At 41.3% G+C, this 22,594-nt stretch overlaps 1 protein-coding gene across 1 annotated transcript; it reads right to left on the bottom strand.

The window, feature by feature from the left end:
• Window positions 362-8,303, bottom strand: LOC109849688 (sucrose synthase 4). The gene is made up of 15 exons (XM_020419547.1): window positions 8,124-8,303; window positions 7,932-8,055; window positions 7,702-7,853; window positions 6,986-7,178; window positions 6,768-6,886; window positions 6,031-6,247; window positions 5,689-5,784; window positions 5,342-5,515; window positions 4,272-4,388; window positions 4,027-4,193; window positions 2,279-2,503; window positions 1,730-2,051; window positions 938-1,182; window positions 723-861; window positions 362-638 (listed from the first exon to the last, which is right to left on the bottom strand). The coding sequence occupies exons 1-15, from the start codon at window positions 8,219-8,221 to the stop codon at window positions 609-611; spliced, it is 2,418 nt and encodes an 805-aa protein (XP_020275136.1). The 5' UTR covers window positions 8,222-8,303; the 3' UTR covers window positions 362-608.

The raw sequence follows: 22,594 nt of genomic DNA, 5'->3' as shown, positions 1-22,594 counted from the left end.
CCTCCCCCTCATTATCCCCCCATTCACACCCCATTATGATGGTGTAACACCCCATTAAGTGGGGGTGACTCTTGGATACTCAACCTATTCACATTGACTATCTATAAATATAGATCATAGGCCAAAGCCTTTGGCCTAGGTAAGGGTTTCAAACACATTTTTTTATTTTTCTGTACTTGCCATGCATTCCTCACGAAAAATATATGCAGGAGATGCTCAATAAACCTCAAGTGCTCAATACCAGCATTATGTTCAAGTGTGAGCTTTTTCGCTTTTAAAAAATACTTCTCTGTTGCCGGGATTTGAACCCGGGTCGCCTGGCTGAAAACCAGATATCCTAACCGGACTGGACGACAACGGATTTGCACAACAGTATGGAATTAAAACGGTAATAAATACAAACATCGTCTCAACTTACTATTAAACATGACACCCTTCAAGAAATTTATACGCAGAAAAGAAGATTCAGAACTTACATTGCTCTGCGTCTCTTATTTATGTTACAAGACGAACATGTCAGTCGTGCGAGAAATAAAGCACAAAAAACAACCCAATATAAGACCATTAAACTAGCTTACGCTCCTGGCTGCAAACCTTCCACTTGCGACTTAGTCTGATGAAAGAGGAACAGACTTCGCCTAACAAGAAAAAGAACAACAAGGATTCAGAGGAATTACTAGATCATAATTTCAAATCATCCCACACAAAATATTTGGGCATACCAGATCTCTAAACTTTAATATGTAGAACATTTCAAGGTATCGACGTGTCTCTCGTCGTTCTAACTTCGACACATATTTCCAGAAACCATAAACCCCAGACAGTGTCATTAACCTTTCAGAATATATGCTCCATGTGTACCTATAAGATTTTTATAGAGAAAATCAGTCTTTGAACTCTCATACTGAAAATAAGATCTTTCGCCATTGACAATTACCTTTCGTTAATGCGAGACAACCCAGCATCAGATATCTTTTTCCAATAGCCAGAATCCTTCTTGCAACGGTCAAAGAAATCGACCAAATGTTCAGCTGCCTTATCAGGATGATATGGATCTATATGAAATCCTGATACTTGATGCTCTATAATCTCTGCAGGACCACCGTGACAGGTTGCAAACGTTGGAAGACCACAAGTCATGGCCTCTATTACTGTGAGACCAAATGCTTCATAAAATGCAGGCTACAAATAACAGCAATATAAACCGTAAGTAAAGATTGTAATTGGAAAAGGGTAACTTTCATAAAACCTCCCTGTACTTTCGGGGATGTAGGCTATTGTAATAAATGTAACTTCTACATTACACTTTTTTGGGTGGTAAGGGCAGGTAAGAAGTAAAAAAAATTTTAAGGGTTGTTTCGGGAAATTGATAATGAATTGGCGTTTATCAATATTAGCATCTTAAATCCTTCATATTTTAAAATCAGTCCCTCAAATCATTGAACTTCTAGTTGATACCCCAATTCTTGTAAGTTATTTCAAATTAATGCATAACTGCCTCTAATTGTTACTTCTGCTCTTGATTGGAGGGACTAGTTTCAAAATAACTTAAGAATTCAGGGACCAAATAGCAATTTCAATGATTTGAGGGACCAAACTAACTTAAGAAATGGGGTACCCAGTAGCAATTTCAATGATTTGAGGGACTAGTTTTATATGAAAGATCTAAGGGACTAATATCAAAATAACCCTAATGAAATATTGAGACAAAGATAGTATGTGCGTATACCTGTATGAAGGCACCTCTGGTATCAGCAATGTAGCGATAAAGCTCACCATTACGAGCCCGGTTCATTTGAGCAGAAATCCAGCGAAACTGGCCATCCAGCTTGTATGTCTTCATGAGCTGGTGCATCTTCTCGATTTCTTTGATTTCTTCTCTATCATTTGACATTTTCACATCATTGTTTCCAGCAACAACGACAAGGTTCACCAGTTCTCTCAGCTGGCTGCTTTTAGCAAACAATTCAACAAGTCCAGTTATGTTTTTCACTCGATCTAGCCTTGCCATGGAGAAGATGATAGGCTTAGAGCGATCATCTAATCTACCACTGCAACAGGATACAGAAAAGAAGTCAATTAAAGGTGGCGTAGATTAGAACAATGATAATATGTTAACTTTGACACTAATGATGTTGAACGTTACATCTGAAGAGCATGTACAAACCTCCAAACAAAGCATAAACATTAAATATGCTACATATTAATGCAACTGCAGACTGATCCATATATATTGAAAAGATGGTGGCCTAATAGTAAATAAGGATAATACACTCACACATGCTCAACACTTTGCTCTGGATCATACAATAGTTTCTCAATGGAACCATGTAGTGAAGTTAGCCTCCTTTCCTTTTCTGAGTATGGAAAGTAAATAGACATGTCTGCTCCTGGGGATACAATATTGAACTTGGGATCAAAAACATCAATGCCGTGGACGACTCTGTAAAGACCGGGAAGCGTAAAAGCCGTGTGGCTCTCATATTGTCCAACTGTATTTTGACTAAAGCAACACACAAAGATTTCAGTAACATTCAGAAGTATAGAAGCTTCTCTGAAAGCATGGAAAAATTTATCATGCAAGCTTTAGTTCGAAGTAATGCCTACTCACATAAGCGGTAAGAGGTTGCAGCAAGCATAAATCTGCAACTATATATAAGTTAAAAGCAACTAAGTATGGTTCGCAAATTTACATGAAACTATCCATGTGAAGAGTAATACAGGAAAAAGTTGAGAAAACAGATACATGATAAATAGGGTCATTTGATTCCCAGCATTATTCTCCAACAACAACAACAACAACAACAAGAGGTCACTTCACAGCCTAATTCATCCCCTTTATTTCTAACATTTCCATTAAAATTGGTTAGATGTGACCTAAGACAAGACATAAAGAGAAATAGAAATAATTGAGCAACTCTATATGACCGTCAATCTGGCTTCGGCACTCTTTGAGTTGTACCAGATTCCTAGAGAAGAAGAAACTGTAAACAAGAAAACATCCTAGAATAGAACCTTCGCGCCTTGCGGCCATGCCAGTGGAATATGCTTTAATGTTAAATTTGTGACCCTAATAAGCAATATTTCGTTAGAATATAAGGCTTCTTCTTGATCTCATGAAGCTTTAATGCATAATGGCGGCCATAAAAGAAAAACGAATGTATATATGCATCACCCACAGAAAAATTGATGTTGACAAGAGAGCTAAAGCATCCTATTTCAGAAATAAACAGTGAGCAAATATAAATCAGGAATGACCATAAAGGATACATATTCAGGCATGTGAAAGAAATAATTTCTTAGAAATTCTTAGAGACGTTTATTTTTTTGTTCATATAACAAATAGGAGTAATTTATCTCCGCTTTGATTTCAATCATTACGAATACAAGTCGTCGTTCCTTCTAAAAGGAGAACCAAAACTACCTCAGTTCCGGCACTATTTTGCATCAGCTCTTATCCCTTATGATGAGCACATGAGAAGCGCCATAGAACATATCATGAATGAACGCAAATCAGTTGGTCAGGGCAACAGCAACAAAAATGAGTTCAGCGCGTTGTTTTTTTTCAATACATACATAAAAGTAGGCACCATGAACGTCAAAAGAAGAAGAAGGGGTAAAAAAGAGACAAAAGTAATACTATTAGTATTGCAACCGCCGCATTTATCTCTGTTATTCTGGCCCTGACATATTTTCTAAGTTCAATCTAGAAAAGCTGGCAATAGCCGTCAGTGGGACTGACATAAATTGATCAGATTAGTTATTGCTCAGAACTTGCTACTGTATTGAAGTAGTAGTCCTTAACCAACTCCATATTGCCTGGAGTCAAATATTGGTGGTCATTGGAAAACGAAAGAAATATTGTTAATAGGCAAAGAATGACTAATAACGACTGACAGATAATAGCTATACAACAATATTTTAGGTAAGCAACATGCAACTTGCAACCACAAAGAATATTTCTACCAAAGTCAAATATATAGTTGATCTAATGTTGGAAAAACACAACCGAATTAAGACACATACCTTCCAGCAATTTCTTGGTAGGTACTAGTTATTATAAAGTCAGCATTGTTCATTGCTATCAAATCAGCAGTGAACTGACATGAGAAATGGTACTTTTCCTCGTATGTTTTCCAATATATGTCAGAATCTGGGTACTTTGTTTTCTCCAATGCATGTGCAATATTACACTGTATAGACAGAACTAACAAATTTCAAAATCTTGGTTCCTGTATAATAATGTATAACAATGGTATCAGTCCACTGACCTGTGTAATTCCAAGTTTATAAGCTAATAGAGATGCAACAAGATTTCCATCACTGTAGTTCCCAATGACTAAATCAGGATTTCCTTGTAGTTCTGCTGCGATTTCACTTGATGCATCCTAGTAAGTAAGTAACACTGTAAGAAAGTCTAATAAAAAATAAAAAATTCGTGTACTTGATTTGTACCATACCAAAGCAAACTTGGAAAGGAAAAAAAAAATTTAGTGCAGTTGCATCAATATTACTCAGCTCAAGTGGTTGGTGATATGGCAACATCAGAACTGTTTACTTCAGAGGCTGAATAAAATGTCATAATGCCTCCTAACACCTTTGATGATAAGACTACAGGAGTATCTTCTTTGACAAATCATTTCATTCCTTATTCAGAAAAGTTTCCTTCCGACTGAATAAAAGAAGCATAAAACACTGAACACTACAATAAGAATTTTTATGTTCATTTGATTAATCAAAAATTTGTGCCTTCAATAGTCAAGTAACTTGCCAACTTTGGCTAATAATTTCTCTCTCGGAGACGAGGAGGATATCATCGTCTTGCAATTCATAACTTATGTAACAATGGAAAGGTAGGGTGCTATAGAATGTAATCCAAATTGATCCCCATACTTCCTAAGTGATCTTGAAATGTTTTACAGTTAGGTCTAGCAAAAGGTGAGTTATCACAAAGTTAGCAGATCACTCATTATTCACAGTTCTGTTCTTTTGTGTCAGTAGATGAGCAATCCGTATCATTTATGTCCCCTGTGAAATAATTCTTTGACACTGATTCTTGAAAATCACAGTTTATACCTAAGAAACCCACACAAAATATGGAGACATCCATGCACTTATATAATCATAGAATAAGAAGACTGGTTCCAATTAAAGTACTGATCATCTGAAGGAAAATCCTGGATAAAATCTAATTTTCTTGACAACATTCTATACCGATATATAATGCATATTATACCATCAAAATTGCAAACTGGAGCATTCCAAAAAGTTTCCTACAGTGAAAAGTTTTTCTTTAAAAGCATTGAATTAAACCATACGTCATTTTTTTACTAAGAAGTACCTCTACAAATTTCTCCAAGTAAGGCCATACATCAAATCGTGAAATCCACTTTCGAAGAATCCCTTTTTCTGTCCTAAAGGGAACCCGCAAAATATGTGTATGTTCCGTTCCACTGACTCTCTCAAGCCGTTGATTGCATGTAGTGCCCTTTGCATCTGGTATCAATCTGGTCACCTATATCACGGGTGATAGTATCTAAACTATTAACCATACAAAAAGAAAAAGCACAATAAAGCGATGCAAAGAAAGTTCTACAAGCAGCATAAACAATTGCTCACATAAATAATATTGTGTAAATAATGTTTTAGAAATAATAAATGGGCAAGAATATTCCTTTTTGCACTTACCACAAGAATTCTGGGATTAATATTTAACCCTTGATTTTTTATTCTCAAAAGCATTTCATTCTCTAATGCGCGAACCTGGTCTAATATATAGACAATCTGCAAAAAATGAAAATAAGAAGTGAAAAGGCAGTTGTTATCTTTAAAAGGAGACGTCCAATGAAAGGAAAGGGAGGTAGGCATTAACAAACTTCTATCGAAAAGATCGAAAATATGGCAACACGCTAAATAGGAAAAAAGAAAACGACAGATTTTGCCATGACAATAAAAAATATGTGCATAAAAAATTCAATGGATAATTGAACGAGACGAAAGCAACCAAATATTTTTAAAACAAAACATTACCTGCCCACCAGTGTCTGGCAAACCTAAAACATTAGCTTGGCCAAAGTATCCATGTGGAGAAACAATGACGACATTGAAAACCATAGGAATCCTGCCCAGAAACATTTCTAAAGTAGAGGCATCAGGAGCTTGAAGAATATCCAAAAGAAGATGGATCATCTCCAATACACGTTGAGCTGTATCGCCCCAACCTTTCTCTAGTCCCATCTCTTGGAACCTGCATGCCAAATACCAACCATTATTTCCAATATGTTGCCAGATAAGTAACACTTTTCATCTAAATCAAGGCCTTTGGATAAAGAAATATTCATGATGCATGTCATTGCCAATGAAAACCCAAGAGTTGTCAAAATTCAGGAACATGCTCAATGCTGGGCAAAGTCTAATATAAGAATGATACTTTCATTGAAGCCAAGGAAGTCAGTTTGCAAGCAATTATCCTGCTTGTTGACAACCCAAATTAATTCAACCAAGGGGAAGCCTCCACTTAAACATCATCAATGCTATAAGAGAGTACAGGGCCTACAGGCAGAGTTGGAGCCTGACAAAGTTCTTTTGACAGAATTCAATTGATCATGACACACAAGATAAGCAAATTCATCTCCATTTGAGATAAAATAGAGAAGGCTAAAAATTTGCTCAAATAAGGCAAGGTTAATGAAAGTCTGAAATGTATCAATTAGTGAAAATTCCTGGCAATTATATCCAAATCATTCATGAAAAGCAAGGGTTCCTACGCATAAGCAAATTCCGAGAAGGGGGTATCAGGCGCAAGCTTCAGCAAATAGTCTTCAGCCTTTGATAATTGTGATTGAAGCTTTGATACACTCCCAATCCTATCATTCAACATCATCACCTGCAGACAGACACAGGGAGCAATCTCAGCAACCAAACATTTGTTTATTGAAAGTAGAAAGCCACACTACACTAATCTTTTGTTGCAAGCTACACCTACATGCCCTTTATACTTGTGGGCCCGAAGAAAATCAACCAACGGCTCCAAGCAATCCTTATTCCTGAACATTATAGACGATAGATGCCTGTTAAGGAACTGAACCCCATTTCCTATGGATGAAGACCTGCTGGGCCGTGGGAAATTCGCATTAAAAGGTTCAAAATCCAGCTCCAACACAAAAGGATCATTGTGCCTGCCAAATCCAGTTGACATAAGACATCAAGTACCAATAAGCATTCAATTTACAAAAAGGAAGTCCAACTTCCATTAAAATTTTGCTTTAATTAGCCAAGATATAGCAGCTAACCCAATATGCTAATTCCAAGATTCAGGTGACTTTCATTTAGATACCTCTTATTAGCTAAAAAAAGAGACAATCTAGCTCCATTATAATAAAAAAAGGGGCATATTCTCAGCAAGGTGCCTTGTATTAGTTAAAAAAAATCTAGCCCCTTTACTATATAAAAAGGGAATAAATTTTCCGCTCGCTGTACCCATACTCCAAAAACATGGTGACTATTGAGAGTTATAATTTTATACTACTATAAAAAATAGGATAAATTTTTAGGGAACTAAATCGAACTACTAAATTTCCCCTAAAAAAATCTATGTTTAATCTGAAAATAATAAAAATCCCAGCTTGCACGGTTAATTTTCTGTCATTCGAGCATTAAACAAAGAAGGAAACAAAAAAAAAGTTCTCCAATTATTCTTACTGTCCGTCGACAAGCTCTTCTTTAAATTTCAAATACTCCGAAATCGTCAACTGCTCGACCATGAGCTCATAAACATTAACCCTTACATACTCCCAAACTCCAGGCCTCGGCCGAAACGCAATCGCCACAAACGGTGGAAGAACAATCGCTTCCTATAATAATAAAAAAACAACCCAAAAAGATAAAATCCACCGATCAACCTCTAACAAATTACTGACGTTTTTCAGTACCTGAGCAGACTTGAGAACTTCAAAGAAGGATCCATCGACAACCGCTTGAGTCTCGGCGACGACGGTGTCGAGACCATCGAGGAGGTCGTGAGGCTGAAGAATTCCCTTGCCTTGTCCAACGTACCTAAAAATAGCAAAGTTAGGGCTAGGGCTATGGTTTCTAGGGTTCCAACGGAAGAGACCGGGGAGTACTTGGAGAGGAGAGAGACGAGATCGTTGCGGTGAGCGGAGAGGGTGTCCTCGACGCGCTCGCGGATGCTGGGGACGCGTCCGAACTTCGCCGTCGCCATGGATTTTTTTGAGATTTTGATTTGTGTTTTGATCGAAGGATTTGAGGATCGAGAGGAAGGAGGAGGAGGAGAGAGAGTGTGTGAGTGAGCGAGCGAGTGATGCACGTCGTAGGAATGCGGGGATTTAAAGGCGGGGAGCGGTTCTGGTACGGTCAAACTCTTATCCGTCCGCATAGAAGTTTCTATGGGGGAACTCGGCAGTGTTTAGCTCCTAATACATAGGATATATGGATAATCTTGCACAATATAATAATTATGATATCATAAGTTGAGAGCATATGGATTGTGATGTCATTCAAAAGGCACGACGAACATCACAAGAAATTTAGCGAAGCCAAAATTTTTGTGGAGTGGGATTAAACAACTGTTAAAAATCTTGAATATTATAGATCTAAATTGAAACTCTAAATTAAAATTTAATATGATTGAATGTGGTCTACAAATTAACTATTTAGAAAATAAATTGGAGGAATTCACCGTGGTTTGACGATGCAACTCATGTTATCAAAATCAATATCTCAGTATCTTCATAAATTGGAATTAGTTTACTCATTGATTTATGATTAAAAACACATGGAAATTATTAGAAATTTTGCTTCTAGATAGTCCATGTTGTTAGAACATTGACTAGGTGTAACATTGTTCATGCAATATCTCTTATTTGATTAATAACAAACTCTTATTTGTTACTGGTTAGTTTGTGAAGTGATATATTTCAAAAATAAATAAATACGAACAAGTTACGGTTCAAAACGATATAAAAAATTAACACAATAGTTGATGTTAGCCTTGAACCATCGATGGCCGAGTTAAGTTGTCAATGGAGTATAGGAAACAATCAAAGAAATAGAAACTAAAAATCGGACCATGATGGTCTACATTCAACCATCGATGATCTCAAAGACCATCAATGGGCTACAGTCAACAATCGCTGAGATGCAGAAATCAGAATTTACACAATCAATAGACTACAGCCAGCCATTGATGATCGTGATCAACCATCAATGGTCACGGTGAGTTTTGACAGATTTTCGGATTTAATTTCAGCTATTCGTCGACCCGTTAATCTCCTATTTGGACTCTAATTTGGATATATCTTTTCTATCTTATCAAGGCCTATTTAAGAGGAGATAAAGATCATAATAATAAACCAAAGAGAACCAAGAAAAATGAGAGATATATTCTAGAATTTTGATAGAATTTGATTTGGGAATTTAACCCTCAGAGCCTCACCCAACTTCTTTTCATCGTTCTTAACATCGGAGGATTGTCTTAGAGAGGAGAATTCCCTTTGCGATCAACTATGTAGGCAATAAAAATTACCTTCACAAGAGAGCTCAAATCTCACCCATTCGAGTTCGCCTGCGGGCTTAAGGCCAAGCCAAAGCAGCTCTCAAGCTCGCCTGCAGTGAGTTCGCTCGCATGAACCCAGCTTACCAACGAACATCAGCTCACACGCTCGAGGGGTTCGCCAGCTGACCCCGCCTGTTCACCAAGATCGCCTACAAGCTTGTTTGAACGTTCAAGCAGCTCTCAAGTTCACCTACGAGCATGTCAGTCTCGTCTGAACAGTACAAGTGACTGCTTGCTTGTGGGAGTAAGCCTACTCACTTCCCACATTCTGGGTAATGAGGCATGGCTCTCATGACCCCTATAGTGATCACATCCCATAGCTATAGAGGGAGTATGCTACTCCTTACTCCTATTAGTGGTCACATCCCACAAATCAATGGATGACACATGTCATCCCTTGCCTATTTATAGCCACCTTTGGCCAACATAAAGGAGACTGGCATCTTGGAGATCAAAAATCCGAACTCTTGAGGGTTAAAGTCGTGTTGCTGACAATCTTTTCAAAAGCTTGGCATCTCCAAGGTGTTTGGGGTGAAAGTTGGTATATTCATTGCTAAACTCATTATAACTTTGATCGTTACAACAAGTTTAAAAGGAATGACTTTTTATAAGACTCCTTACACAATGAAAATAAAAATTACAACTCTCTCTCTTTAAACAACACACAACAAATGTTTATCGTCAGCTGTTTGCATGAGATCATTGCCTGTATGGGGGATTATCCATGGACCATCGTGGATCAGATCCGATTGACAAAGTGATTATTTAAAGCTCTTACTTCACAAAGAAAGTAATCGTAGAAGTAAATAATCTCGACCAAGCGAGATTACTACTCTTCTCGAGATCAAAACCAAGTTTGATCCGGAGGAAAGGTGAATGAGCCTCAGATCTCTCAAACTCTCCCTCTTTATACTAAAGAACTTCGCCAAGATCTGCTAGCCTCTCTAAAATTCATGGATCACTCTTTAAACCGGCAACACCTCACCTAATTTCCCCTCCCCTGTATAAGACCCTAGGCTTGTATTTATAGACTTTAGTTATGGTGTTTTTTGGATAAGAACAAGTGATTTGGCATCATCTTCAGTTAATAACAGCCTAACCACATTTAAGGATGATATCCAAGTAGTTGGGAGGCTCTGAAACGAGCAAATCCTAAGAAAACTGAGCCGACACTAACATGAGCACCAATGTGTCGTATCTCCAAATCCGGCTTCATTAATGTGGTTGCCTACGTACCCCCTCTCCCAAGGGATTAAGCTGCTCGTAGTTCATCTAAATGGCCTCGAAAGGCCTCAACAAGCACAAATCCGTAACAAGCTTCTATAATGATCGAACTTGTCATTAGGGACCACCTTCGTGAACATATCTGTTGGATTGTATTTTGTGTGGATCTTCATGAGCTCCACATCCCCATCTTCAATAACATCTCGGACGAAGTGATAACAAACGTCAATGTGCTTCTTCCGAGAAATCACAGTGGTCGAATCTCGTCTCAGCAAAAGAGTGTTCGGAAATCACAGCGGGGGTTTAGTGTTTATCACTTTGTTCGTAATGATCGGGTTATCCCTAAGAAAATTACATGTAGCATTCTTCCGGGAACTTCCCGTTACATAAATCATCCACCCCCAGCTTCCTTCGCGAAACTAGGTCTAACATTATAGATGTAATGTCTAACATTATACTGAATTACATGACCGAGTTATCCTTAAAAATATTACGTATAAAAATTCTCCAGGAACTTCCCGTCAAGAGTGAGAAATAGTTTAGACTCGTATACCTATTGGAGGATCAAGGAATAGTTTAACCTTATATACCGGTTAGATGATGGAGAAGCAGTTTATACTCGTATACTCTTCGAAGTATCGGAAGGAGCAGTTTATACTCTTATACTTGTCGGAGTATTGCCGTTCTCATCTGACTTATCCCAGCGTTATGATGTCAGCTTCAACCAATGTTTGGATGCTATTCTTGAGAGCAAAGCAATTCTTGGTGGGATGAAGGATCCTCCTATGGTATGCACAATACTTTGGATCCGAAATGTTATCAGCTTCTTCCTGATTTGCGATAGGTGGAAGCTTGATCTTGTTGTTTTCAAGGAGAGATTCGAAAATGGCTGGAACGTTTTCAGGTGGTCCCGACCCTAGTTTCTCTTTGGGAAGCAGGGTCAATTCGGGAATAGCTCAGCTTCAGCTAGAAGCCGACAGATATAACAACGATCGTGGGATCCATGAAGGAGTCCTTTCTGATGATGAATCCTCAGATTCTCACTCCGCGCTCGCCTCTGATGACACAACGTCTAGCATAGGGCAAGCTCGATAGGTGGAAGCTTGATCTTGTTGTTTTCAAGGAGAGATTCGAAAATGGCTGGAACGTCTTCGTCCTTAAAAGAGTACTCTTTTTGGAGTCTTGAATCCGAAGTCTTTTGCTATCTCCGAGATTGTTGTTGTGACTTTTGATTAGCATCAACAGCTGCTGCAGGTGTCTTCCCCTTGCCACGGGAAACGAAGCTTGAGTTCGGAGGATTAGCCATCGGTTAGCTTCTCTCGGCCTGTTTCCTTCTGAGGAAGCATTCGGCCCGCTCTCCGTGCATCTTTAGTTCTTTCCAGGTATTAGAGGGTGCTATTCCCATGACTTCCAACATGTCCAAAGAGAGGTTGTTATAACAGGTTTGGAGGATGAAGTCCTCTGTGATCGGATCTCGGCAGTTCATCGCCTTGTTCCGGAAGCGCTTGACGAATTCGTTGACCATCTCATCGTCTTTTTGCTTCTCATCGAAGAGTGTTCTGATTAACACCTTGACATCATCATCAAAGAAGTGAGCGAGGAACAGGTTCTCCAGGTCGTCCCAGCTGTTGATGTTTTCAGACTTGAGACGGCGGTACCAATCAAAGGTGGGCTCACGAAGGGTGCCAATAAATAACCGAACCATCAAGGCTTCATTGCCGGAGATCATACCTAAGTGAGACTTAAAGTAGATCAAATGCTGAGTGAGCGAACCCTTCCCGTCGAACGGCGTGAAGTTGATCAGGTTAAACTTCGCCGGATACGGGGTCGAATCCCACTCTCTCGGGTAAGAATACAAAATCCTGATCTTCTTTACCTCTCGATCAGACATCAGAGCGTTGACTTTTCTCTCGAGGTCCTTCATCTTTTTGTCCTCGTCTGTATCATGCTTCGGACGATTTGTGAGAGAAACAACGGGGCCACCCCTAATGTTATTATCATTGGCGGAACCACCCCCGGTGTTGTTGTCCTCAGTGGGGCCACCCCTAGTATTCTGGTCAACGGGAGAGTTCTTAGCATTGAGATGTTCATCCACATCTGAATCGCTACTTGCTTTGTCAGCAAGGTTGTGACGGCTGGATTCACCGAACTGATTGGACAGAGCCCGAATTTGTTGGTCATGCTCTTCCCTCATCCGTAGCATAGCCATTTCCATTTTAATCTTGAATGCCTCTTTCTGCTTGGTTAGAACATCCTCGAGAATTCTAGCGATTTGCTCAGTGTTGATCATGAATGCCTCGTGGGATTGTCCTGGGCTGGACACCGTTTTGTCAGAAGCGACTGCAGAGTTGGTATCTGATGTTTCATTATCCGAGGATAATCCCCTTTGTATTCTCTGATAATCTCTTTGTCTAATGGTTCCCGATCGCAACCGGGTTAGATGATGCGATATAAGCGGGTCAAAGCTAGAAGGTCGAATCGACTTTTCCTTATCAGCCACATTAACTGTGACTACAGATTGTTTGGGTCCGACCGCTTCCAGCCAGAGTCGAGATATCAGTTGGGCTATTCCCGAGTTAATTTTTCTTCTTGGAGAAAATTCAGGGCTAGAATCACTTGAAACAATCGGGGACTTTTCCTTATTGACCATATTGATGGTAACTTCTGGGAATTCGTCATCTCGAACAGCCGATCGTTTCTTACGAAAGCGTTTTGGTTTGGACTTAGCCGTTCCGTTAGAGATCCTCTCGAATACCGAGACCCTTTGCGGAGCGGTCTTGGGGTAGCTACATGCTGATAATACTGTCCTAATAAGTTTGGCGCACGGGCAGTGAGATTTTATTTCTCGGGTATTTCTCTTCCGAGACTTATTCGTACCCCCAGCCCGATAGTACAACTCATCGGTAAGATGACCTGAGCAACCTATCGTGTGTTAGCACGACTCCTATGGTATAACGTTGTTATCGTTAGATGAATACATTTCTTTCAGGGGATTTGTCGTCTTGTTGGCGTTCTCAAGAGTCACGCGTTTAGAGTCACACATTTGTAAGCATGAACTCTTGACGGGCTCTTGGACTTTAATTCGCCGTTCGAGGTGGTCAATTACGAGAGTTTTCCGTGTGCAACTCCCAGCTTGAGTAATTACTCGGGATTCAGTCACCCGACCCAAGCGTTCTTTGACTGGGGCTTTGCCTCAACCCACGTGCGAAGGACCAAGACGATCTGTGATCTTCATCTTAAATCGATACAAATCCACGCTGTCACGGTGCTCCATCGGAGGTGCGAAACTCGAAGGGATCGATGAAACAGGTGCAGAACGTCTTTTGTTTTGACCCTGGCGCGGGTCAGATTTGAGTGACCCGCGGGTTTGAGGATCGGATCCGGGTGACCCGCGAGCAGGAGGGTCAGATCTGGGTGATCCACGAGCAGGAGGGTCAGATCTGGGTGACCCGCGAGCAGGAGGGTCGGATCTGGGTGACCCGCGGTTTGGAGGGTCGGATCTAGGTGATCCTCGAGCAGGAGGGTCGGATCTGGGTGACCCACTGCTTAGCGGATCAGATTTGAGTGACCCGCGAGCAGGAGGGTCGGATCTGAGTGACCCGTATTTTTTTATCTTTTTGGTCGCTGTTTCGGACTTTGGCCTCCAAGTTTGATGCAGCATTGATTGTTTCTTGGCTACGTCCTTCTGCATCTTTTGTGCCTTTTGCACAAGAATTTGCGCCTGTGCAAGTGCGCGGCACTTCTAAATTCGCTCCTCACGTGTTGAACGGATCCTTTTGACTTGTACCCATTCACTTGTTGATAATTTGGAGGAGAGGGTGTTTGCTCACTGTTGGGTCGCTGATGCTCCTTAAATTTCAGATCCACCTTATAACGGATCCCGTTTATCAGCTCCAAAGCCTTAGCAAGCTGACGCGTGAGGCGTTGACGTTGTCTTTGACATGCCCTCTTCGATAGGATTGGCACGCCTTCAGTACTCAACTCCTTGATTGAGGAGGAATTCAGATCTATAGATCCGACCTTGTTGGAAGCCAGAGGAGCGTTGCAAAGCGAGAGGGCAGCAGCAACAGGGGCCTTGACCTTCCTGCGCTTACGAGGGGTGGAGGATCTGGAGGAGGAGGATGACAGATTCTCCTCAAACTTTAGTTAGTCGAACTCATATTCGACCACTTCTTCAACCGGGATGCAGATCCGAGGTTACGACACGACAACTTTCGCAACGAAGTTGTTGGCTCCCACTGTGGTCGTCAGTTTGTTTGCGTCGAAATTTGATGTATTCATTGTGGTATTCATTACAACTTCAGTCGTTACAATAAAAACAAAAAAAAAGATAGTCTTTTTATAAGACTCTTACACAATAAAAACAAAAATTACAACTATTGTCAAAACAAACGCAGGGAGATCGTTTATCGGTCTCCTGCTTGTGCGGGATCTTTGTCTGTGCTGGGGATTTTGATATCCGTGGACTGCCTTAGATCTGGATCTGGTTGATAAAAAATTAGATAGAGCTTCGTCTTCACGGAGGGAGTATTTGATTGAAGCGCTAAAATCGACCAAGCGAAATCAGTAGCCCTTCTCGAGATTAAGACAAAGCCTAATCTTAAGGAACGGACGTATGGGCTTCAGATCCTTCGAATAGCTCCTTCTTTATGCTGGAGTTTATCAGGATCTCGCTACCCCTCGCTGAAATTCATGACTCTTAGCTCTAGAGTTCGACAACACCTCCTCGTCTTGATAATAAATCATCCCCGCTGAAAGGAGGCTCTAGGCTTGTATTTATAGGGCTCCGGATGCAGGTATATAGATGAGAATGAGTGATTTGACCTTATCTTTAGTCAATAATAGCCTAACCACATTTGTAGATGATATCAAGTCAGTTGGGAACCTCTGGAACAGATAAATCCTAAGAAAACAGCACAAAACCGTCGAAAAAACGTGTTTTCGGGTCAAAATAGCGCGCGCGCCCTAGCCTGACCCAGGCGGGCGGCAATGGGTCGGCGCCAGTCTGAGCCTCGTGTGCGCGGTCGACCGCGAGTTCGACCCGTGCGGCTCGTGGGTCGCATAGCAGCGTCCGACCCGCACGCCCGCGCGGTCTAATCGTGGAGGTAGTGGCCGACCCCGCTACCGGGCCCGCCTGCGTCTACAATGCTGCTCGACCGCTACGCCGGCCGGGTCGGCAGTGGACCGAACCCGTATAGCCGCGGGTCTATAGTGGTCGACCGAGCGCAACCGGCGGGTCGGCGCGGTTCGAACTCCCGCGCAGGCTGCGGCGTAGTTCGCGCTTCTTTTGCTGAATTGTTTGGTGTTTTCTGACTTTTTCGAGACTTGTATTTTCCACCGTTTTGCGTGTTTGACCGTCTTGTTTATTTGTACGATTTGCTAACTTACTTCATGCGCTTGTTAGCTTCTTTATGGTACTTAGAACTAACTGATAAGTGCAAGTTGACTGACAAGTACGAACTGATTGACGCGCCCATATTGACCGACGTGCGCGAACTGATTGACGTGCGCGTGTTGACCGACGCGCGCGAGCTGATTGATGAGCACGCGCTGACCGACGCGCACGAACTGATTGACGCGCACGTGTTGACTGACGCGCACGAACTGATTAACGAGCACGTGTTGACCGACGCGCACGAACTGATTGACGCGCGCGTGTTGACCGATGTGCGCGAACTGATTGACGCACGCAAGTTGACCGACGCACGCAAACTGATTGACGCTCGCGAGATGATTGACACGCACAGGCCACTTGGTTCGTCGTTTCGCTTCATGCGTTTGTCGACAACAGATAATCCTCTTAGACTCGGATAACAACGTTCGTTGTCTTCTCTTCGTCTCGAGCTGTGTACGAACACCTATAGGCATTTTTAGACGCCTACAAACACATATCCCGTCATCGACCGACGCTTATCCAAATCTCTAGCATAGTCTGAATCGACGTAACCAATACATAATTGCCCACCACTAGTGTCCCACTCAAACACCAAAACAACGTTAAGAGTACCTCGAATATACCTAAAAATCCACATCACGACATTCTAATGACCTGGACCCTGTTCGTGCATGTATCGTGAAACCATGCTAACTGCCTGTGACAAATTCAGCCTCGTACATACTATGGCGTACATCAAATTTCCCACTGTGCTCGCATAAGGAGTCTTCAACATCAACTCTCTTTCTTTAACTACCTTTGGTGAAAGATCAACTAAAAGCTTCAAATCGGCTCCCAAAGATACACTGACTATCTTCGTCTCCATACTAACATTAAATCATTGTAGTACCTTTTTCAAATAAGCCACCTGTGTCAAACAAATTCTCCTATTATCTCTGTCTCTGCTGATCTCCATCCCCAATATGCGCTTTGCTCTCGTTCAAAAGCTACTTCTTTAATTCATCTATGGCGGATCTGGATATAGAAGCAACCAACATGTCATCGATATAAAGCAACAAATAAATGTACGCACCTCCATGTAACTCGTGATAGTACACGCAAGGATCAAACTAGCTCCTAATATATGACTTGCCAAGTATAAACCCATCGAATCGCCTATACCACTATCTTGGAGATTGCTTCAACCCGTATAGCGATTTCTTCAATCTACAAACCAAAATTTCCTTTCCTGCAGCTCGAAACCCCAATGCCCGAGTCATATAAATTTTTTCGTTAATATCATCATGAAGAAAAACTGTTTTCACATCCAATTGATCCAATTCTAAACCATACTGTGCCATCAATGCTAGTCAGATCCAAATTGAAGAATGCTTCACCACCGGAGAGAAGACCTCATTATAATCAATGCTTTCTTCCTATGCATAGCCATTCGCTACCAACCTAGTTTTGAACCTCGTTAGAGTGCCTTGAATGCCCTCCTTCTTTGTATATACTCATTTGCAACCAATTGTCTTCTGCCCTTTTGGAAGCTCGACAAGCTCCCATGTGTTGTTCTTGTGAAGAGACTACATCTCCTCCTGCATAGCAACCTACCACAAATCAACCTCCGAACTCTGTTTGGCCTCTGTGAATGTAGTAGGAACCATCTCATCAATACTCTTCACCAGAAGTGCATAAGCAACCACTATATCTGTATACCTCGCTGGCAATCGTATGTCTCTCCTGGGTCTCCGAACTGTAATAGAATCCTTAACTTGAGTTGTTGGTCCCTAAGCCTGCTCTGATGTATCTATATCCTCCAAATCATCACTGTGCTCGCTTGGCGTCACCTCAGTCGACACTCTAATGGATACAGTCTCATCTGGACACTGTGGAGCTACATTAATCTCCACCACCTGTGATGTCTTCTTTGTCGGGGTGCTCTCCACCTCATGAGAGCTGGGAGACTTCAAGAGCGAAGCCTCATCAAATATAACGTCTCTGCTTAGCACAATCTTCTTCTTAACTGGATCCCAAAGCTTGTATCCTTTCACTCCACACTTGAATCCCACAAATATGGTCTTTCTAGCTCGAGGTTCCAACTTATTAGTTTTAATGATATAATACAGAGCACCCAAAAATCTTGAGCTGATCATAATCGTGTGCTAGTTCTCCCGACTATATAGGCGTCTAAAAATATCTATAGGTGTCCGAATACAGCTCAAAATGAAGAGAAGATAATGAACATTATTATCTAAGTTAGAGAGAATTATCCAAGTCAAAGAGGATCATCCAAAGCCGTAAAAAAGCTAACGAGTGCACGAAGCAAGTCAGCGAAGCGTACAAGTCAACCAAACGATAAGATACATAAAACGACAAAAAATACAAGTCCGGAAGGCCAAAAAATGGCTAAGTCCCAAACTATCCTGCGGTCGCGTGGGACACCATTTGGTGTCCTGCAGCCTTGTGGGACACTATTTGTTGTCCCGCACCCGCGCAGGACACCAGGGTCTGCCGCGCACCCGACTTCCCAAAACGTATTTTCGGGAGATTCTTTCAGGATTTCTTCGTTCCAAAGATTCCTAACTGACTTGATATCATCCATAAACGTGGTTAGGTCATTGTCAACTGAAAATATGGTTAAATCATTCATTTTTATCCAAATACCCTGCATCCAAAGCCCTATAAATACGAGGCTATGGCTTTCTTTCACAAGGGCGAATTATTATCAAGATGAGGAGGTGCTGCCGAATTTCAGAGCCAAGAGCCATGAATTTCAGAGAGGAGGAAGAGATCTTGGCGAGTTCTTCGACATAAAGAAGGAGAGTTTGAGAGATCTGAAGCCCCATACCCCCATTCCTTGAGATTAGGCTTGGTCTTAATCTTAAGAAGAATATTAATTTTGCTTGGTCGAGATTAATACTTTAACGATTGCTTCCTTCATGAAGTGAGAGTTCTGATCAATAATTCTATCAACCGGATCTGATCCGTAGGCGGTCCATGAATAAACCTCGGCACAGATAAAGATCTCACGCAAGCAACAGGAGATAAACTGATGTTGTGTGTTGTTTGAAGGAATTGTAATCTTTATATTTTTATTATGTAAAAAGATCAACTTTTTATTTATTTGAGTTTATTGTAATGACTGAAGTTGTAATTGATTCAAGATAATGAAAATAGTAATTTCTAAACTAAACACGCTAGCGATCACAGTGAGAGCTAACAGCTTCTCTGCCAAAGCTGTCATGTCGCAACTACAGATCCGGATCCCGATTGATGAAGAGGTCGAGTACGAATTCGACCAGGCCAAGTTCGAGGAGTATTTGTCATCCTCTTCCTCTAGATCCTCCGCCCTTCACAAATGCAATAAGATCAATGCCCCTCCGGCCTCTAATGAAGTCAGAGTTACAGATCTGAACTCCTCCTTAATCAAGGAGTTGAGTACTGAAGGCGCGCTTATTTTATCAAAGAGAGCTCTCCAAAGGTAGCGCCAACGCCTCGTGCGCTAATTCGTCAAGGCTTTGGAGTCGATAAACGAAATCCGTTACGAGGCGGATCTGAAACTTAAGGAGCGTCGAGCGCCTCAACAGAGAGCAAACGGCCCCTCCTCCAAACCAGCAACAAGTGAATGGATCCAAGTCAAAAGGACTCATTCAACCCTTGAGAAACGAATCCAAAAATGTCGTGCGCTGCTTGTATACACACGAAACCTTGTGCGAGAAGTGCGTAAGTTATAGAAGGAGGACATGGCCAAGGAACCATCAAAACCCCGCAAAATTTGGATTCCAAGGTCCAAAACTGCATGAAAATTAAGTCGGGAGATGACAGGAAATTCATGTGGCCGAGACAGCCTAAGCTGTCTCGCACCTGGCCGAGATAGCCAAAGCTGTCTCGCACCTGGCAGAGACACCAAAGGCTGTCTCACCTAAAGAACCAGCTCCGCGACTACTTCTCTATATCCGTCGACCTCCGTTCCTGCTTCAGTCTCTCTCGTACCTTCGGTAAAGCCTCATGACAGTGTAGATCCCTCCCGATTCAAAATAATGATGGCAAATTACCTTGGTCCTTTACACGAGGATCGAGGCAAAGCTCAGATTAAACAATGCTTGGGTCCGGTGAATGAACCCCGAGCGACTCTTCAGACTAGGGGTCGCACACGCCCTCGTAATAAGTTAGAGCCTTCCTATGATGGGAAAACTCTTATAATAGGCCGCCTCGGATGGAGAGTCAAAAAACAAGAGCCCGTTGAGGTCCCACGCTCATGAAGGCGTGGCTCTAAACATGTGACTCTTGAGAACGCCAACAAGGCGTTGCATCCCCAGAAGGAAACGTATTCATCTGACGATGATAATGTTATACCCAAAAAGTTATACCGGCACACGATAGGTTGCTCCGATAATCATGTCGATGAGTTGTACTATCGGGCTGGGGGTGTTTGCATCAGGAATAAGTTTTGTTGTAGAATTCATTATAACTGTTTATTGATTATAATGAATACAAAAGAGTGAGCTTCATGCTTTGTAAAAACTACTCTTTACAATAAAAATCAAGTTACAAGTTCCTTAGAAACACACATAGTATTGTTGTTTGGATCGTTGCTTGCGCGGAATCTTTGCTTGTGCCGGTGGTGCGTTAACCCGTGGACCACCGATTCACAAATTCTGATTGAACCGTGAAGTCTATTTGAGGATTCTTGCTTTGTTTAGAAGTAAGGAAAAGGTAAGTGAATATCTTATTGATGTAAGATGAACACTCTTCTCAAGATCAAGTCAAAGCTTAGATCTTAAGGAATCCCAAAGTTGTTGTTTGTACTCGAATTTAATGAAGACTCTCTTTCTCTTAAGAAGAACGCTCCAAAACGCTCAAGTTCTCTGTTCAATCTGCTCTCTCTGCTTGGATTCTCCTCAGTAATGGTCCTAGTGGGGTATTTATAGCCCTTAGGAATAGTAACCGAAGTCAGAAATTAAAAATAAGTCATGTCGATAAACTTCTATTTCTGAGACCGATGTAACTGTCTCGGAAGCACACATGAATTCTCATTTTCGAGATAGTTACAACTGTCTTGGAAGCACATCTTTCTCCTGGCAGTTTTGTAACTACTTTTTAACACGTTCAATTACTATTATTCCTGTAGTTATGGGCGTGATTTTAGCATGTAACTGTTCCCCACGTTCCCACATGATCTTTGGCAGTTTATGGAGACATGTGGTATGCTCAAATCTCGAGAAAACCGTCACTTAGTTCAGCTTATCTTCCGAGATAGTTGTAAGTGTCTCAGAAATTTCGAGATAGTTATAACTGTTTCGGAAGTTCTGAGACAGTTATAAGTGTCTCGTACATCTCTGAGTTAGTCGTAAGTGCCTCGGAAGTTTAGAGACAGTTATAAGTGTCTCGGAAGTTCTGAGACAATTATAAGTGTCTCGAAAGTTCTGAGATAGTTATAAGTGTCTCGGACGTCTTCGAGTCAGTCATAAGTACCTCGGAAGTTCCCAGACAGTTATAAGTGTCTCGGAAGTTTCGAGATAGTTATAAGTGTGTCGGACGTCTCCGAGCCAGTCGTAAGTGCCTCGAAACTTGAGTGATGCACTTTTTGTGCATTCTTTAGTTGATCTTTAGCTTTGAATGATCTTCTGCCACTCAGGTGATGACATTTATCGCCTTCTCTCTATCTTGAGGCATGTACGATAATCTATAGGCAATTTTTAACACCTACAGATACCCCCTCCAAAGTATTTCAGCCTCAATCTTTTATAGAGGAGTCTGGAATACTTTGGATATGATACACTCCTACTTCAATTTATTGACTTCTTTGTATTTTAGTCTATTTAGTTTTTTTCGGATAGCTGAAATTTTCCCGGTGCTGCATTTTTCGCTTAACCGTTGTCGAAATCTTGAACTGAAGTTGTTGTGTTGATTGCTAAATTTATCTCATGTCGTTGGATCGACTATGAACTGCACATCATGTTCAGAATGAACTTGCGGGGGCTATCCTTCGACTTGAAATTTATTTGTGCCTTATTTTGGAAAAGTTATCGACGCGTTGATTGGCGTCGACTTTCATTGCGATGAAAACACAATTTATACTTATATGTTAATTGGAGTCTACATAGTTTAGGCTCTTAAGGCGTTGGACCGTGGAGAATTAGTTTATACTCGTGTACTCCTTGGAATTTTCGGGAATTAGTTTAACCTCGTGTACCCGTTAGGAGGTTTAAGGAGATGCAGTTTATACTCATATACTCATCGAAGTGATCGAATGTAACGAAAATGGGTCAAGGATGCTTCATGAGTGCAATCGACAATATATAGGGTTGGCCCTTCTTCTGAGATAGTTATAACTATCTCGTAAGCATAGGTGGTTACTCCATCTTCCGAGACAGTTGTGACTGTCTCGGAAGTGGGAGACAGTCACAACTGTCTCG

Source organism: Asparagus officinalis, chromosome 7, assembly GCF_001876935.1.
Source record: "Asparagus officinalis chromosome 7, Aspof.V1, whole genome shotgun sequence".
In the NCBI taxonomy this organism is placed as follows: domain Eukaryota; kingdom Viridiplantae; phylum Streptophyta; class Magnoliopsida; order Asparagales; family Asparagaceae; genus Asparagus; species Asparagus officinalis.
This window is presented reverse-complemented; position numbering and strand designations above follow the sequence as displayed.

Excerpts from the sequence above, each read along its gene's own strand:
- LOC109849688 (XM_020419547.1), bottom strand. The coding sequence starts at position 8,221 with ATGGCGACGGCGAAGTTCGGACGCGTCCCCAGCATCCGCGAGCGCGTC. Across the intron at positions 7,179-7,701 it reads GAAGAGCTTGTCGACGGACA|GCACAATGATCCTTTTGTGT; the intron begins GTAAGAATAATT and ends TGGATTTGGCAG. Across the intron at positions 5,516-5,688 it reads TTAATCCCAGAATTCTTGTG|GTGACCAGATTGATACCAGA; the intron begins GTAAGTGCAAAA and ends CCCGTGATATAG.